We start from the raw sequence: 19,894 nt of genomic DNA, 5'->3' as shown, positions 1-19,894 counted from the left end.
TGACGTCATCCGTCTGACACCGTTGCTCCGCAATAATATTTATTCCTCACAAGCGAAATCTCCTAACTTCCACCCCTCCATATCACCATGGCTACCAAGTCTGAAGTCTTCGATGATGGCAAGTCCATCACTAGTGCGCCTCCCCCATACAACGAGACTTCTACCGCTGCATCATCAACTGTGACAAATTCTGTCCAATGCACTGGCAACCGATTGTCTTTATTTTCATTTCTATGGAACAAGCATAAACAGACTCAGGTTGAACAAATACAGGAACTCACCAACATTGAACAGACTCAGGTTGAACAAACACAGGAACTCACCAACATTGAACAGACTCAGGTTGAACTTGCCAAGATTGAACAGACTGAGGCTGTTCTATCTCACATCCATGATATTGTCTCTTTTCCCAATTTTATGCCTGTTGCCCCTATCATCAACACCTTTGCTGCTGCTCTCCTCCCTGCAGAATTCTCTGACCTCCTGCAAAATCCCAATATTGAGGGTCACACTGCAATGTATTGGGCAGTTGTGAATGGCCAGAGAGAAGCCTTTTCAGTGTTTGCTGCACACATCCCCCAATTCTCATCTGTTTGCTCTTCTGACTTGCGTCTTGCATGCATGTCAACTAGCAACCATGCATTGTTTATGCAGCTGAATTTGGGACATGTTATCAATTGTGAGTGGAGGCATTAATGCTCACCCAAGTGCATTGACTAACTCATTTTGCACTGATCAGCCAAGGATGAGTCTTTGAGACATTTTTTGGGTTGCCCACCAGATGAGGTCCAGGTGCATGATAAAGGGGATAGAATGGGCAAGAACCAGTTTGTTGCTTGCTTCTGCATCAGGATGTTCCAGAAACGCCTGCGCACTGCAGGTGAATTGGGCATAGAATTTATTGCTGCAGGTATGGATCCCATTTCTCACTGGTACTTCTTATGCTGATACTATATCAATTCTTGCAGGACGTATATGGTGGTTTCTCATCTATATGGGAAATGATGGGAGGTGGCACATTGGGTTCAGTCTTTCTTATCCTAGCTTTCCAGCTCATCCAGAAGCTGTGCTTGTGATCAAGGCCCACAACAGCAACCCTGACAGTGCAACCCAACCTGAAGATCTGCAAATGCAATACTAGTCATGTCATGGTTCGGCTATGGCTGGCCGGGCTCCGCTCTTGCCGATTTCCCAGCAGTTCGGTGATTCTCATGAACCAAGTCACACATAGGTGACTCGGTTCAGTCCACGAACCACCTGGACCAGCACAAATCAGCACAAGCCAAGAACGTGGGAACAACAGCTTGAGCCAGCCTGGTGGCGGTTACGTGGTGAATTTCATTTTCTTATTCCAACTTCCCTCCATCTCAGGCTGAAAGGCTCCCACTATTCGGTCAGATTTACTGTCTACTTATGTATTGAGTTGATTACCATGAATAAGGTCCCAGTTCGAGTGGATGGGAGATTTAGGTTGGGAGATGTTTTAGGATCTGGCTCGTATGGTGTGTACTATGTTGTTCTCATGTTGATTCAGATCCATTTATAATATACCACTTAGCCGTTGTATATTCCGCATGGAACATCATAAATGATGATCGTGTTGCCCTCAAACTTGAAACTATTGTCAACCACCCATCTTCTGTAGAGCGTGAATATCATATTTTGAAGCAACTTGAAGGCGGAATTGGCATCCCCCACACCCTCTGGTTTGGCAGAGAGTCAGTGTATCATGCTCTTGTTCTTGAACTTCTTGGGCCATCGCTCCACCAACTCTTCCTCACAAACGATCGAAAATTCAGCCTTCTCCATGTCGTGAACATAGGGGATCAGTTGGTGAGTTGTTTGGTCTGAGGTCTTTACAAATAGGTTGATTTACTTTCCTAGCTCTCACGTCTTGAGTACATCCACTCGCATAACTATGTTCATGGCAACATAAAACCGCAGAACATCTTGATGGGTCTTGGAAATTTGAGGCACACTGCCTTCATCATCGATTTTGGTATCACGAAGACATACTGGAACGCCACAACTGGTGACCATGTACCATTTCGCCATGGTCGAAGTCTCTCTGGCACTCCTGCGTTCGCCTCTATTGACAATCACTTAGGAGTTGAGCCAGGTCGTCGTGACGACCTTGAGTCACTTACTTATATGTTAATCTATTTCTTGTGTGGCTCCCTTCCATGGTTAACCAGTGACGATGAGAAGTTGTCTGGTTCTACCATACTCGAATGGAAAGCATGTGCCACCATTGCGGATATATGTCAAGACATCCCCGTTGAGTTTGCAACTATCCTAATTTACACACGCTGTCTTACTAGGATGTGAAAGGCAATAAAAACACCAAATTTCACTTATCCTCCACGGTCAACGGTTCAGACAAATACCAACGGTTGATAATGTGGTCATTTGTGGGGGTGCAAATATAGATTGCGTTCTCCTTGAGCAAATTTACCAATGACTAAAAAAAGGGGTGAGATATTCGGGAATCTCAGGAACAATGCCTGTTAACTGGCTTAATGCAGTACTTAGGGTTCTTCAGGGATAATGATGCGACAGTATGCAGATTACAAAAAGTTACGTGAATTACAGTGATACGTGGTGAGTCAGAGCGATATCTCTGGGATACTCCTTATTCTCACAATCAGGGGAGATCAAACTAGGAGTCGGATACAGTTGAATCAATCAAATACTTGGCTTCGAAACTGACCTTTCTGCTGCTCAGGATCTCACAATGAGTAATGACGCAGTCCAGACTAGAATACACCTTCTTGATGTAGTCTTAAGTGGCCAAGCTCTTAATATTGTTGACTAAAGTATAAGTCCTATTTATCATCCTCAATCATTAAAGTATGTGGATTTCTCCCCACAGAATTGATTTCCTGTGTCGTAAAGAGAATTGCAGTGAAACTACACTAGATGACTAGTAACCATGCACTAGCTAGAGTAATTTAATGTGACTTAGAGGTGGCCTCAGGTAGTCAGAACGTCGTGGGAAACAGTGACAAAAGAGTGGAGGGAATAAACTAATATTCACTCAGTATTCACACAGATATTAAGGGGTGAGAAACTTTCTGAGAGATACGCAAACTCTCTAAAAAGGGATCTTATTATTCAAAAGAGGGAAACTATGTCCCTTTATATACTACTCTACAGGTGGCTATGCAACTACTAAATATGGAATAGTGACTCATAATGACTTGGTATGAGTCATAACGGAAATGACTCATAATGACTCCATGTGACTCACTATGACTCAGTGTCCAAATGTTCACTTAGAGATTACCACTATTTTGGAACTGTCCAGAAACTATGACTAATCATTAAACAAAATGTAGATTACGTAAGAAGATTGACACTGCTCAGATGATGACTGCGCAGATGTTGAGATGTTAAGATGTTAACATGAATATGGCTCATTAGGTGGGAAAATGTACGAGAAAATCCCAAAAGGTGCGGGAATGTGCTTACTAATGAAAGGATAAGGTTTTTTAACACAGTTTGTTGACTGTGCTAAGTATGTAATATGAATGATTAATTCATGTAGCTATGAAAAACCTTCAAGAAAATTATAGTATACTGTAATAAAGCCATAAGAAATTAGAACTGCCTTTATTGGCAGTATTAGGTTGTACGAGAGTATGTTATGTGTCCGTGATCATGTACGAAACAGGTTTCATGCGTGTCAACGCTCTCTGGCATTCGCAGAAGATCCCGACTATGATCACCTTCGTTCACTACTTCATGGTCTTCACACCTCATTACCCACACCAGCCACGTCCATGTTGGACTTTAGCCCGCTCAGTGATCCTGCCATACACCTGTTACAGTCAAGTACACCCCTATTCATTTTCCTCTTCTCATATCATTGTATTACATCACGATCGCATCTTGCTGTCGCTAGATGATCTATTCTTGTTATCTCTGACTCGTCTTATCTCTGATTCGGCTTATCTCTGACTCAGCTTATCTCTGACTCGTCTTATGATCTCATCGTACCGGCCCTAAAGTCGTTACCATTCACTATATAAACTCGTCTTGTACTATGTAGTTCTTTACTTTAATCTTACTAGGTTTTACCTGGAACTTCCTTCACTTAAGACCTCCAATCTTAAGTCGTATTGAACTTGATTCAAGTCGAGGACACTCTCCTTGCCTTGTCTTAGAACATTGAACTTCGGTATACGCCGAAGCCTTGAACCGACCTTGGCCGATTACTCTTATCGAGTAGCCATATGTCTGAACCATCCTAGTTCGTAACAAAAGATTAAAGTCTTCTACGAACACATCGCTATCATGCGTTGTAACTCAGAACAGAACAAACCCTGGTCATCACGACAGATAGAACTCCAGGTCCCCAGAAGCTGAAAACAAGCTGACGTCATTAACACCAATTTTTGGCGCTTTGAACTTAGGTGCTGTACCACCCCTACCACCTTTGAATCCCCCGATGTCTTCCACGAAACCCATTGAAATCAAAATCGGATCTCCCCCAGTCTTTGACGGGGATAGAGATAAATCCAAAGGATTCCTGATGTTGTGCATGTCTTACCTCGATATCAACGAGAAGATCTATGTCGATGACAAACAGAAAATCATTTTCGTAACCTCCTTCATGAACAAAGGGAACACGCGCTACTGGAAGGAAGATTTCCTCAGACAAGCGCAAGACCCCAACAACAAGACTACCGCAGGCCTTGTCAAAGGATACAGTACATGGGCCGAATTCCTTACCGACTTCAAAAGCGCGTTTAGACCGCTTGATCCCTCAGGGACCGCGTTAGCCAAGCTCCGTAACCTGAAGCAAGGAACCGAACTCCAAGATTATATCTCGGAATTCTTAATGCTCACGCGACGGGCAGGAATTCAAGGTGACGTCGCTAAGAAACAGTTCTTCCTAGACGGACTGCACCCAGGACTGCTCGCTTGCCTTTACGGCACGGGCGACGTTTCTGACGATTTCGAAGTTGTCCTCTCCACCTGTATCAATCTCGACAACTCACGCCTTCACTTGAACGCCATCAGGGCACGCCACCAACCCCAGAAGAAGAAGAACTTCGGATCCAACCGATACGTACCATCTAAAGATCCCAACGCCATGGTGATCGATCGGCTTTCTGAAGAAGAACGCGCGGAGCATTTCCGAACCGGAAAATGTTTCACCTGTCACAAGACCGGACATCTTTTCAAGAACTGTCCGGAGAAGAAGAAAGGAAAGACTCTGGTACGCCGCAAAGAAGTAGAAAGCAGCGATGAAGAAGAAGAAGAAGAAGCAGAAGTCCGTCAGTCTCAACGAGGATTTTTGATATGGGAGACTGGATCAACGTCAGTATCTCTCGATGTACCCATAAGACTTGTACGAAAAGTTGGTGAACGAAAAGAACTTCGAGTTCCCCTTTCCCTCGTTTCGAAAACACGTCTGAAAACCGTTGAAACCACCGCAGTTGTTGATTCCGGAGCAGGCCGGAACCTTTATCTCAGAAGACTTCGTCAAAAAGCACAAAATCCGAACCCACGCCCTTAGTAAACCCTTCCGGGTTACTACCGCCGATGGAAGCTATTCCAAAAGCGGAGCCATACGCCGATACTGCGTTCTCACCGTCAAAATTGACGAACGAACCATGATTGGGAAGTTTAACGTCACACGTCTCGGCAGAAGAGACCAGATCCTCCTTGGAATCCCTTGGCTACGGGCTATGAACCCGGTTATTGACTGGGCAGCCGAAACCCTCATCCTTTCTCGAACGGAAAAGAGTAATCAAGTTGAAGAAGAAGTTGACAAAGAAAGGAAAAAGAACAACCTTCCACTTCTATTTTGACAAGAACCCATAGATCGGACTTGGAAGCAATCCAAACTTAGGAAAACACCAATTATCGAAACCCCTGTCGTTTATCCAAAAGCGACCATCGAAGAAATCGTTGACGAAAAAGCACCATCCGTTCCTCCCACCATTGATTCACCCCCCGATCTACTCCCCATCCCCGATGAAAGACGATGAGACCTTTGATACCAAGGAAGATGTCTGGACACAAGAGAACTTTGCCGCACCAGTGCAAGAAGTCTCTATGTACGATCTAGATGATGACGAATTCCTGGTAGAATATTCCCTTGACGCATCTGAACTCCGGGTAATTTCAAACACTACCATGGATACACCATTGACCCCAGATGGTACCAGTCGTTCTGAACAAAAACCCACGGTCAAACCCTTGCCACGGCCTACGGAATACGCGAAAGTTAGTAACAAAGCTCAGCAGTTCGCTCTAGCTGCGGGCTTAGAACAGAAGAAGAAAACTTTCGAAGAACTCGTACCCTCCTATCTCCACGACTTCGCCGATATCTTCACTAAAGACGGTCTCAATCAACTACCTCCTGAACGACCCGGTATTGACCATCGAATTGAAACGAAACCCGGATTCATCCCCAAAACGTCGAAAATCTATCCCCTCTCTATCGCCGAACGAACCGCTGTCAAAGCATTCATTGATGAAAACGTAAAGAAAGGTTTTATCTCGGAATCTAAATTGCCACAAGCCAGCGGTTTCTTCTTTGTAGGAAAGAAAAGCGGAGATCTCCGACCCTGCCAAGATTATCGGTATATCAACGATTGGACGATCAAGAATGCTTATCCCCTGCCGCTTCCCTTATCCCTTGTCGCACGGTTACATGGAGCAAAGTATTTCACCAAGATGGACGTCCGATCCGGTTATAACAACATCCGCATTCACCCTGATGACAGATGGAAAGCTGCGTTCACCACGGAATTCGGACTCTATGAGCCGAACGTCATGTTTTTCGGACTTTGCAACTCCCCGGCTACATTCCAAGCCTACATGAACTGCACGTTCCAACAGGAAATTAATGAAGGATGGCTGGTGATCTATATGGACGATATCCTCATCTTTTTGGACGACCTTGATGAACACCACACTCGTACCCGTCGTATTCTTACGAAAATTCACGAAGAACGACTCTTCTTGAAACCGGAAAAATGTACCTTTGATGCACAGGAAGTCGAATATCTTGGTATGATTATTCGTCCAGGATGCGTCGCCATGGATGCTGCTAAAACTGATGGAATTCGTGATTGGCCAATCCCATCCACTGTTAAAGAAACTAGATTCGTTCCTTGGATTCTGTAACTTCTACCGAAACTTTATCCCTCATTATTCCGATATCGCACAACCCCTTATCGATCTGACAAAGAAAGACAATGTCTTCCTTTGGTCCGCACCATGTCAAGAAGCATTCACAACGCTCAAGGAGTGTTTCCTAAAACAACCTGTCCTCCATAATCCCGATCCATCTCGACAATTCGCAGTAGCCACCGACGTATCCCTTGTTGCAACAGGTGCCGTCTTACTACAGACCAATGAAAACGGCGTATATCATCCATGCAGGATACCTCTCCCAATCCTTGAACCCCGCTGAACGAAATTATCAGATCTTTGATCGAGAACTCCTTGCCGTCATCCACGCACTCCAAGAATGGCGCCATTATTTGGAAGGAAACCCTCATCCGATTATTGTTTTCACCGATCACAAGAACCTCCTTTATTTCCGTACCGCGCAAAAGTTAACCCGTCGCCAAGCCAGATGGCAACTCCTTCTTTCATGTTACGATATTGAACTTCACCACGTACCGGGAACCAAGCTTGCTGCACCTGATGCCTTATCGCGACATCCTGATCATGCACCAGATACCATCGATAACAAGAATATGACACTCCTCCCCAATTCCATGTTCATTCGCCTCCTCGACCAAGAGCTCATGACCACTCTTGCGAATCCAGATCCTGACGACACTGACCCCATCTTCCAAGCCGCCTCTGATGCCTTAAATGGCCTTTGTCTTCCCCCCATGAAATCAGCTCTCTCCGACTGGACGATTAGAGATGACATCTTATTCTATAAAGACCGCGCCTACGTCCGACCGGCCGGACGCCACTCTATTCTAGCACGAACCCATGACCACGCTACAGCGGGACATCCCGGTCGTTTTAAAACTGAAGAACTGGTTAAACGCGACTTCTGGTGGCCATCTATGGGAACCTATATCCGTAAATATGTTGAGGGTTGCGCCCTTTGTCAGCAAATGAAGTCTGATACCCATCCTACAACCCCTCCATTGGTTCCTATCCCTTCTTCGGTCTCCACTCCATTCTCCCAAGTCTCCGTCGACCTCATTACTGATCTCCCACCTTGCAATGGCTTCGACTCTATCATGGTCGTGGTAGACCATGGTCTTACGAAGGGGGTAATTCTCATCCCTTGTACGAAAACCATCACCTCGGAAGGCGTAGCAAAGAAATTTTTCAAATACATCTATCGCCGCTTCAGACTCCATGAAAAGGTGATCTCAGATCGAGGTCCACAATTCGTATCCAAATTCTCTAAAGCCCTTGCGAAACTTTTGAAATACAACATCACCGCTTCTACCGCTTATCATCCGCAAATGGACGGTCAAACCGAACGTTTGAATCAAGAACTAGAAACTTATCTCCGAATCTATTGCCGCAATAACCCAGAAGAATGGGTTGAACATATCCCCATGTCTGAATTCGTCCACAATCACCGCAAACACGACTCTCGAAACGCATCCCCATTCTTCCTTATGATGGGATACGAGCCACGGGCTCTCCCCCACATGCTCCCAGATTCCACTGTTCCCGCCGCAGAAGAACGACTTCGTCTCCTTCAAAAGATACGAGAAGAAGCCATCTCTTGTCATAACCTTGCAATGCAGCGAATGGCCGCACAATCGTACAAAAAAAAGTATCAACCATGAAGGTTGGCGATAAGGTTTGGTTATCAGGAAAGAACCTTATCACGCAATTACCATCACGGAAACTTGCTCCAAAACGCTACGGCCCCTTTACCATCACCGCAGTATTATTGCCGATCACATTCACACTCCAGTTACCCAAGCAATGGAAGGTTCACCCCATGTTCCACGCTTCCGAACTATCATCCTATCACGAAACAGAGATACACGGCCCTAACTTCCCTGATCCCCCACCTGATATCATTGATAACGAAGAAGAATACGAAGTCGAAGCAATCTTATCGCACAAAGGTACGGGTAAACGAAGACGCTATCTTGTATCCTGGAAAGGATATTCATCCGCCAGTAACGAATGGATTCCCACGGAAAACCTCAGCAACGCCTCCGCAATCCTCGCTGCCTATAAGAAAGCTCACCAGTTATAAGAATCATCACGGAAAGATGTCTTTCTCAGAACTCCACACTCTCCAGATTTGCCTCTTGCAACTTCAAACTCTCGTCAGAACCATTGATAATATGTCCGAAAGCCTTGCCACGTCCCCATCCACAACGTCCGCCACTTTGACCGAAACCATCGAATCCCCAGACTACTTTACCATCCTTGACGACATCGAAACCAATACGCTATTTGAATCCGCTCTCCTTTCTGAACAATACGCTATCGAGATAGATCGCCTCCTTGCTGAACGGGGAGCCCTCTCTAGCACGCTTCTCATTAACATTATTCGTGCCGCCAACCTCGTCAAACGTACCGCAGGCCTCCTTGGTGAAAATGACCAACGCCTTGAAACCATTTTCCGTCATCTCCATATTCGTATTCGCAACACTGCGATACGCCTCATGCCTACCTCTACCAAAGAAGTCGTTAGAGAAGCAATCCATATCGTCACTGAACGAATTGCGACAAACCCAATCGCTAGACCCCCATCCCCACATATCGCAATTCCTATCCCACCTCCAGTCGAGATATCATCTCCCGTTGAACATACGTCTAATGTTATCACTCCTCCTGCTGTACCGATCATATCAATTAATTTGACAACTGCCCCAGTGGCAACAACCCCTCGTATACGTCCCACTCGTCGAAGACCCTCCAAGCGAGAGATCTCCGTCTCCCCCCCTTCTCGCAACTGCACTCTACCTTCCAAGACACCATCCCCGCCTCCGCCATCATCCTCCGTCACCATCGTGAAAACCGAACCCCTTGATAATTTCAAGTGTCGCAACTGTAACGAAATCGGTCATCGTCACAAGAACTGCCCTACGTACTTCTGCCGCGTATGTCGTAATCTCGCGCCCGGGCATCTTTCGGTCTTTTGTAAAGACCTTAAAGGAGAGAAACCTATCCCATTAGTATGGACGGACGCAGGTTTCTATGAGGCTCTCTCTAGATGGGAGACTGACAAGGACGCTGCTATGGAACAGATCTCAATCGAAGAAGATGAGAGAATGTTCGTTCAATGCGCAGGTGATCGTGACAACTATGACGCTTACGATAACTTTGATTGTTGAAATCGGTGACTTCAACGATAACAACGGGGTAATGTTACAGTCAAGTACGCCCCTATTCATTTTCCTCTTCTCATATCATTGTATTACATCACGATCGCATCTTGCCGTCGCTAGATGATCTATTCTTGTTATCTCTGACTTGTCTTATCTCTGACTCGGCTTATCTCTGACTCGGCTTATCTCTGACTCGGCTTATCTCTGACTCGTCTTATGATCTCATCGTACCGGCCCTAAAGTCGTTACCATTCACTATATAAACTCGTCTTGTACTATGTAGTTCTTTACTTTAATCTTACTAGGTTTTACCTGGAACTTCCTTCGCTTAAGACCTCCAATCTTAAGTCGTATTGAACTTGATTCAAGTCGAGGACACTCTCCTTGCCTTGTCTTAGAACATTGAACTTCGGTATACACCGAAGCCTTGAACCGACCTTGGCTGATTACTCTTATCGAGTAGCCATACGTCTGAACCATCCTAGTTCATAACAACACCCCCCTGACCAGTGCTGTGTGGCCAAAGCAATCCCACCATGCCCGCTAAAGGCGACACACAGATCAACTCACGTGTGAGTAGTCTGTTTCTTACATCAAGTCTTTGAACTGAAGCTTACCTTGATTGCAAGGCTACACCCGCGTAATGGCTCCCCATGGCATGCTGCATCAACTCCACAGCAGAAACAGTAACCAGTTACTGAATGATGCTGTTGAATAACTTGTAGATTAGCATACTTGTAAGTTGTCTGTACATATGTTGTTGATATATATCAACACGGAGCGGGTTGATCCTGCTGTAATATATCTACAATAATTTGATTGGCAACACTTACACACAGGATAGCATGTGAAAAGGAATTGCAGATGCTGTGCATGGGGTGCACACGAATTGCTTCTGCGGGTCCTGTGAGTTATGTGTCACATCACACACTGCAATGCACGTGCAACTGGAACGTTTGAGTCTACCTCATTGATTATCCCACTGGCAGGGTTTTGATGTCTCCTACACTGGAGGATGTCGCTTGCAAGGCTCTCGAACATAGCCTCTTCTTCGGCACCGATGTCAATAAGGGCATCCAGGATGCAGACCTCGTTTTTGTATCTATCAATACTTTGATTAAAAAGAGCGGTGTTGGTGCTGGGCCCTGAGCCCTGGGCAATGGCTTTGCTGCAGACTTGAAGTGAGTTTTCAATTTTGTTGTATCAGCCCTTCCACTATATGATTGTGTACTGATGCAACTGGAGCTCAGCTGCGTCGAGCTCGCCACTCACTGTATCACAACTATGGCCACGTCATCAAAGATCATTATCAAGAAATCCAGATAAGAGATATGATACTGCGACCTCAATTATCCAAGAAGAGCTCGGTGCCTTCGACGCCTCCTTTGTGGAGGGGATGATCTGGATGAACGAAAGCATCGTGGGCTAACGACACCCTCAATCAAGGGACCTTTCATCAATATATTTATCTGACTATGATCCAGAAGGCTACATGGAGTCAATTCACTTCGGCTATGTCCTAGATTTTGGCCCCTCAGATTATGCTCATCGATGTGCCCCGTTTCACACTGTGATATGACTCAATCCTTGCACTGCCTTTGGGATTTACCACTGGGTGCGTGCATTGTTTCTGGGGTTTCCCCGCAAGAATGTTTATATAGACAGATGATTCAGTTGTTGGATCATCACTACCACTACTACTACAATGCCAGGCCGTCAACGCGGGACAAACAAAGCCCAGGCAGCTGCTGTTGCTACTTCCACTGCTGCTCCGATCCCTGCTGCTGCTGCAGCAAATGCTACTACCCTCCTAAACCCTCGTCGGCGACAACTTCCTGTTAGATACAGAACCAGCGATGCTGGTCCAGACGAGGGAGAAAGCTTTGACCTTGGGAATATCTCAGGGGATGAAGAGGAACAGGGCAATCCTCCTGTGCCCACTGTTATCGCACAGGCGGGCTCTAATCAAAGCCCACTCCAGACCATCATGAGCACCGCCCGGACTGACCCTCTGGCCACTGGTAATCTCAAACAGACCAAAGGGCCAACTGATATAGCTCATTTCTACCGGATTGATTCCGATACTAAGGTCAAAACTTGCACCCCTTGCGTGTAAGTATCATACCTGTAATCTTTTGTTGTTTCTTACGCCCTCCACCAGAGCACTACATGAGATTGATGGAACGCACAAGGTCCAGGTATACTCAGGTTCAACAGCCAGTTCAGCTCCCCGTAATCATGCTTTCGTTTACCACACTGAACTCTATCTGGAAGCAGCAGAGCACTTTGGCTGGCGCATAACGATAAAGGATTTAAGTGAACGGCTCACTGAAGGATGGACACTCACGATGATTCACGAATGGCTCAAAAAATCACCTTGCACAATGCAAACACTTGGCCCTCCACCTAACCAGGGATCTGATGCCTCGCGGCTGGTGGGAACCAGCTCTCCAGAAGATGCAATTCCAGACTTCACGCTTGACGAGATGCATCGCCAAATTGTGAAGTTTATTGTCGCCAATGATCAGGTGAGTCACAGTTCACCCTTAAAGCCACCATTAACAGCTGCCACTAGGCAATAAACATGATCGAGTGTCCTGAATTTCGACGCCTCATCTGCCTCTTACGCCCAGAAATTGGCAAGACTAGCCTATTCCACCGCACGAAGGCCCACAAAATGATCATTGAGCAATGGCAGGAATACTTCATCGTCTTGAAGCAAGACCTTTCTGTAAGTGCATAATTAATGAGAGTCCTACAAAGTATCTTATTCTTTCTAGAACGCACAGGGCAAAGTCTGCTTCACATCTGACCTGTGGTCGGATTTTAAGCTCCGGCCATTCATGGCCATCACGGCTCATTGGATTGCCAAGGCCAATGCAGATTCAGCGCTCATGTTAAAGGCGGCCCTCATCGCGTTCCATCACGTCCCCGGCAGTCACGATGGAGAATCTCTAGGTTCCATGATATTGTACTTGCTTGATCGTGCAGAAACTGCGACCAAGGTTGGTATTTACTTGTATCGTGTTGCTTGCTCTGACGTTGTTTAGACTGGGCATTTCACTCTCGACAACGCATCCAACAATCACACTTCAATGCAGGAGCTTTCAACCCTACTCGGGCAACACGGGATTGATTTCAATCCTGTCGAAAACAGGATACCGTGTTTCCCACACATCATAAACATATGTGTAAAGCACATCATCGACGAATACGCTGTTACTGACTTCTCCATCGTGGACGATACATGGACAGTCGAAAATCAGATCATCAAGAAAGTAGATTATGTCCAGGCGTTGCAAGCTAAGCCTCTCGAGCAAGCCAGGAACATTGTGCGATTGATTTGCACATCAAACCAGCAGCGCGACAGATTTCGGGACACCATCCTTAGGGGTAACAAGGAGGGGTGGTTTCGAGATGACAAGGGCGAGCTTACACAGCTCCCAGTCGTAGAACTCCTCCTCAATGAACCTACTAGATGGGATTCAGTGTATGTTATGTTAAACCATTTGCGGACACTCCGCCAGGTGAGACACCATACCATCAATCATATATCATAGACTAACACTGGCTCAGGCGATAAGCGCGTTTTTTGATGCTTGGACTCAGTGCAACATATCTGAGAAAAGATTGAGTGAGATGGATTGGCAGTTTCTCCAGGACCTGGAAGTGATCTTGGAGGTAAGTACTATCGCATTTGAAACACGTGATCCATTTAACCATTTCACACCAGGCACCTCATGCCGCCCAGCAAAAGCTCTCCAGTGAAACCACTCCCTCACTGAGCTATGCCGTTCCAGCATTTGAAGAAATGATCAAGAGCTGGGAATCTATTGGCCTGCACGTTCCTCACTGTAAGCCTATCGTCGACATAGGCTTAACTTGGGCAAGCAAATACACCGATTGGATGGGTGCGACACATGCTTATGCTGTCGCTATGTGTCAGTCCCATGTTTTGTTTTAATAAATGTTGATCTCATGATTACTTATGTAGTTATTGACCCTGTGATGCGGATGTCATGGATGAACAGTCAATGGGAGGAAGACCGTGTTAATAAAGCCAAGGAGTTTATTGTGAAGCTGGTATGTTTATTTAGTATACGAGCACAACTTTTGACTGATTTGTCTTGCAGATGCATCGCAAGAGAGCAGAACACTCTAATTCTGCGTATTCTGGACCTGTAGTGGCTCCACGACCATTGCCACACACGCTAGGCTCACGTCGCTATGGAATTCCTGAGGCGCATGCGCATGCGCCGCATCACAACAATGGTGGTCAAACGGTAGACCAGGAGTTCACAGCGTATGTCACGGCCACTCTTAGTCCCCAGGGAACAAGTATACTCGCATTTTGGAACGTGAGTCCATTGCCTCCTTAAGTCACACCATTTGTCATTAACTACAAGTTGCTGACCAGGCTTCACGGACCATGTTCCCAACCATATACTCAATTGTCATGGACTATGCCCCGGTACAAGCTTCTGCTGTGCCATGTGAGCGGGTATTTTCATCAAGTAGCGAAACCCATACGAAAAAAAGGAATTGCCTCGGCCCCGTTTTGATGGAAGTGTTACAGATGGTCAAGTTCTTCCTGAAGAAAGAACGTCTTGACTTCACCACAGGTTGGGCGGCCTCTCTACGGGACATGGAACATGAAATAGTATACGACAGAGGTTCTAATGAGCAGTTGACACCTGCTGCCAGCACAAACGACACTCTTCTCAGAGCCATTGCGGAGCATGAGTGTGATAACACCGAGGACACTGCTACCATCTACGACAAGTGAGACTTCTTTTTTTCATATCTGACTTTTATTTCTTGCTGTTTGCTGTTTGCTGTTTACCGTTTACCATCTGCCATTTACCATTCGTCTTTTGCCTCTTGTTTGCACTATTTTTGCTTGCTCAATGCTCAACATGTTTCACGTGCTTCTGCGTGATCGGTTTCAACCTTTCTTTGCAATGCTTGTACCTGAGTGCACTGATCTTCCTTTGAGCTTGGGACATGCTGATCCTCATTCAAGTGCGTGCCATGCTGATGCACGCTAGTACCTGCCAGAACCACCACCGAAAACTCAGGACTTACTTGAGTAACATCCCACAGATGATCATAACAATAGCGACCTCACTGACAATCACAGCAGCTTCAATCATCATCCTTCTGAAAGTGATGAAGCCTCTGACAATCAATCATGATTTGATGTGAGCATTTTACTCTCATTGCATCTATCTATTGCAGAATGTGATATTTGTTCATGTAGATCCTCACTATAAACACTACTGTTCGCGGAAACAAGGATGTGGGGTACGTATCCTTGTGACATAGTCATCTGAATTGGCTGATGGAGAAGCTAGAACCTGTCTTGGGACGTATGACACGAGCCAGTCCTACTGGACTCATGTTATCGTGAATAATGCATACAGGTCGTGGTTCTGGATGGTGTATGTAATCTCATTTGTCTGGATGTCCACTCTGACGATGATTCTAGGTGCAATCAAGTCGGATGGTACCAGGTTGGCCCTCCTGAAGGCCAGCCTGCGATTGTGAGCCACATCCTCCAACCTATTTACAAGGAGGTATGTTTATCGAATTTGAAACACGAGCATTCTTCGAACTCACGCGCCAACTTGAAGAACGTCTTTTGTCCTTGATCGTCATCAACGACTTTCGCCCTCGATCATCCTCAAACTTACTGTCCTCTGATCATTTGTCATTGCCCTGCATTGACTCCATCTTTATGACACACATACTGAATCTTAGATATGAACGTTGAAGTCGTGAGATTATGATACATTTGTGTGGCAAAGTACGTCAAGGCGGATCGCCGTGTTATTCTTCCTGCCTCCTACCCAACATCCTCAACACCCTACGCAACCATCTCTTCATCGGGGACTCAACACCGGATCGCCGTGTTATTCTTCCTGCCTCCTACCCAACATCCTCACCACCCTACACAACCATCTCTTCATCGGGGACTCAACATGTTCCTCCGCGACACCTACTCCCGCCTGCATAAATCTGTTCCCTCGTGAACCACTCGCACTTGCTCTCACTGCACTCATCCGCCTCATCAACACCTCATCTGCCCATATCTTAAGGGCATGCTCATAGGAACAATACAGCTTCTTCAGGTTAGCCTTCTGAACACTAAACTTGACGATCTGACTTACATCGGCTTGAGGGCCCATTGCGATCACTGATATTGGATGTTTGTTTGATTATTTCACAGTGGTATTGAATACTAGTGCGCACTGTGCACTGGTGATAGATTGATTGGATGGTGCGTTTCTATTTCCATTTCCGGTGTATAGATGCGCACAGCACCAGCACTGCATGACATCAGCGCACAGTTATGTGTGCTTTTCATTGCACATAACACAAGCAATGTACTACTAACTTTCACATAGTCCATCCTACAATCTCCTCTTCCTCGATGCCATTCCTAAGTGCGCAAATCCCTCAATGCATATTCACACGGTTACTAATCACTCGTTTAAACAGGTGATATCTACCTTGGAATCAAGATCATCTCCAGCGAAGAAGTCGCCATCAAACTCAAGTCCGTAAAAGCCAAGCACTCCCAGCTCGAGTATGAGTCAAATGTCTACAAGACCCTTGCTGGCGGTGTCATGCATGATATGGGTACCATACCATGACATACGTAGACAAGAAGTAATCACAGGAAGAGTATACTAAGGTATACTTCATTGTATCACAGGCTTGGTTTCATTTATGACAGATTTACTTGTACTTATATTTTCAGATTGCTAGTTTCCTTCTCTTTCTTTTTCTAAGGCTTATTCAGCCATCAATTTACTCAGTGAGCCACAAATATGTTACTTAGTGTGTCATGTGACTGGCAATATGCTGATTTGTAAGGATCCTTCATGATTTGTCATGCAGTTTCCATTTGTTTCTGTCTGTTTCCATTTCTTTCAGACACAGATCCTTCAGTGAACCATTAGACATGTTTGTAAGCATGTCATGTGACTGGCAATAGGCTGATTTGTAAGGATTTGTCATGCTTTGTCATGCTTTGTCATGATTTATCATGCTTTGTAATAGTATTTACTATTTATGTATATTAGATTGATAAGCAGCTGATTCAGCACTGCCAAATGGCATGGTTAGTAAGCCAGTGACTTACTAATGCTGTGATGAGTCATGCTTAGTAAGGGGGGGCCCCAAAAAGGTATAAAAGGAGCCCATCTTGCACCTACTAAATATAACTTCCCACTTTCCACTCTTCTCTCAAACCGTGTGAGAGCCAGTAAGATTCTGAAAGTGCAGGCCAAATAGGTTGCCTTGAAGTAAGACATAAGACATTTCTACTACTAGTTATATACTACCTAGACTAGAGGTTGACTATATAACACTGAGAAACTTTGTATCACTGAAACCACAAGAAAGACAAGAAGAGGACACATCAGTAAATCCTCCCAAGAACTCACACGTTATCTACCACGAAAACTAGAAAAGTCGTAGACCATGTACTTAAGGACTGGCAAGTAGTCTTATCCCTGTATAGTTGTGTTGTCACTATATACACGTCCCATATAAGACCCTTAAGTAGCAAGACAGCGGTGTTGGCATTCCCTTCATACACTGGTTCGACACCGAGTGCGACTACAATGCCATGGTCTTGGACCTTCTTGGACCCTCTCTAGAGGACCTTTTCGATTTCTGCAAGCGCAAATTCACCCTCAAGACTGTCTTGCTCCTTGCAGACCAACTCATAAGTAAATTCCACCGCAGCCACTGTCTTCGAGAACTAACGCACCACTGTATCACCACAGATCTCCCGTATCGAGTACATCCACTCATGCAACTTCATTCACTGGGATATCAAGCCAGACAACTTTCTCATGGGCATAGGGAAGCATGGCAATCAAGTCAATGTCATTGACTTTGGTCTTGCGAAGAAATTTCGTGACCCAAAGACTCACTTGCACATTCCATACAGGGAAAACAAGAATTTGACCGGTACCACTCGCTACACCTCAATCAACACGCATTTGGGAGTTGAGCAGGCTCACTGTGATGACCTCGAATCTCTTGCCTACATCCTCATGTACTTCTTGCGCGCTGCCCTCCCTTGCCAGGGACTCAAGGCTGCAACTAAAAAGCAGAAGTATGACAGGATCATGGAGAAGAAGATGACTACTCCCACCGATATTCTTTGCCGCAGCTTCCCCAATGAGTTTGGCATTTTCTTGAACTACACTCGCGTGCTTCAGCTTTGACGACAAGCCTGATTATTCTTACCTCCGCAAGCTCTTCCATGACCTTTTCATTCGCAAGGGCTTCCAGTATGACTACGTCTTCGACTGGTCCGTTCAGTGTGGCGCCCAAGATGATGGTGCCAGCACCAGCCAGAAGGCCACCACTGGCAGGCGAAAGGTCGTTCAAGAGGAAGAAGAACACCATGCAAGCGACAGGATGTAGGTGCCCGTCACATTTCTTTCAACTCTTTGCCTCGCCACGGTCCTAACTTTCTTTATAGGCTTCGTTCTCACACACGCCAGCAGCAGGCAACTACTCCTGCTGCGGGTCAACCCCATCCTCGTGGTAGGGATGACGCCTGGTAATCGCATCCTAGTTCCTCTTGGTTTGTTTTCATGTGCAGGGCACAGCCCCGAGTGCGACCGAGGATGGGGGTGGAGGGAAGGTGCAAAGGTAGCTCGGTCGCTGTTGGATATGGTGTTATAGATGGTCTGTCGCGGTTTTGCAAGTCCAGTTGGGTCATCTCGCGGGTTACGAGGTCGAAATGTCACGGTGGGGGCACGCCAGGTCAACTTGCGCTGGTTTGCTTTCACATTTTTCATTGCGACGTGTTCAATTTCGACATCCCGCATTCATGCCCTATGTCGCAGTCACTTTGCATTCCTCGATCGCTACGCATTTTGAGTCTATCTGCGACTCATCACACCGTTGATGAAGATCACACACTTGCCTCCCCTTATGTATTGTATGGACACTATTTCTCTTCACGTCGCTTCTGAGCTTCCTTGCGTGTACGTATCCCAACAAGTTCGGCATTTTCTTGAACTACACTCACGCGCTTCACTTTGACGACAAGCACCAATCGTACAGATGCCACCTTCATCCGTGTCAATGGCTCCGTGCTTGTGCAAAAGTATGTCGTTGAGGGTGTGTGAATGGTGCGCAAATTGTTTGTATCATTATACACATGTAGCCGGTAACTAACCTTCCTATTAGATATCTTCCTGAGCGCATCCTTCTCCAGCTGTACTCCCCCCTTCCTCCTTCACCACATCACGCCGTCTCTTCAACATCCTACCGAGCCATCTCTTCAATGTCGCACTGACCCATTTCTTCGTCCACTGCCCCATGACATCCACGACAGCCTCGGCCTCCAGAGTCTCCAGAGTCTCCACAACATCAGCTTGTGCCCTTGCCCTTGCCTCCATTTGCCTTTGGAATCCGCTTGCTTTCCTTCTAACCTCCGCTTGCGCTGCTTCAACCTTGCGAGCACTCACGGGATTGCAGTACAACTATCTCAACTTAGCTTCCTGGACATCAGATACAACGACAACGACTTACATTATTTTGCGGACCCATCTCGATTCGTAATCGATGTT

At 45.9% G+C, this 19,894-nt stretch overlaps 4 protein-coding genes across 4 annotated transcripts; 3 read left to right on the top strand and 1 right to left on the bottom strand.

The window, feature by feature from the left end:
* Positions 1–87: 87 nt before the first annotated feature.
* Positions 88–1,141, top strand: DFJ58DRAFT_893663 (uncharacterized protein; the record flags this gene model as incomplete). Its single annotated transcript, XM_041394812.1, has 3 exons — positions 88–679; positions 740–910; positions 969–1,141. 3 exons carry the CDS (start codon positions 88–90, stop codon positions 1,139–1,141), a joined length of 936 nt encoding a protein of 311 aa, XP_041241097.1.
* A 291-nt stretch (positions 1,142–1,432) lies between these two features.
* DFJ58DRAFT_664242 (kinase-like domain-containing protein) lies at positions 1,433–2,328 on the top strand (the record flags this gene model as incomplete). The annotated part of the gene is made up of 3 exons (XM_041382421.1): positions 1,433–1,502; positions 1,559–1,833; positions 1,885–2,328. 3 exons carry the CDS (start codon positions 1,433–1,435, stop codon positions 2,326–2,328), a joined length of 789 nt encoding a protein of 262 aa, XP_041241096.1.
* Positions 2,329–16,754: 14,426 nt separating this feature from the next.
* DFJ58DRAFT_717490 (kinase-like protein) lies at positions 16,755–18,880 on the top strand (the record flags this gene model as incomplete). The annotated part of the gene is made up of 6 exons (XM_041384358.1): positions 16,755–16,793; positions 16,817–16,916; positions 17,870–18,003; positions 18,089–18,520; positions 18,543–18,631; positions 18,796–18,880. 6 exons carry the CDS (start codon positions 16,755–16,757, stop codon positions 18,878–18,880), a joined length of 879 nt encoding a protein of 292 aa, XP_041241095.1.
* A 627-nt stretch (positions 18,881–19,507) lies between these two features.
* DFJ58DRAFT_730839 (uncharacterized protein) lies at positions 19,508–19,874 on the bottom strand (the record flags this gene model as incomplete). The annotated part of the gene is made up of 2 exons (XM_041385954.1): positions 19,508–19,807; positions 19,857–19,874. The coding sequence occupies 2 exons, from the start codon at positions 19,872–19,874 to the stop codon at positions 19,508–19,510; spliced, it is 318 nt and encodes a 105-aa protein (XP_041241094.1).
* Between the last annotated feature and the right edge of the window lie 20 nt (positions 19,875–19,894).

Source organism: Suillus subalutaceus (genome assembly GCF_016647625.1).
Source record: "Suillus subalutaceus strain FC151 chromosome Unknown DFJ58scaffold_95, whole genome shotgun sequence".
In the NCBI taxonomy this organism is placed as follows: Eukaryota; Fungi; Basidiomycota; class Agaricomycetes; order Boletales; family Suillaceae; genus Suillus; species Suillus subalutaceus.
This window is presented reverse-complemented; position numbering and strand designations above follow the sequence as displayed.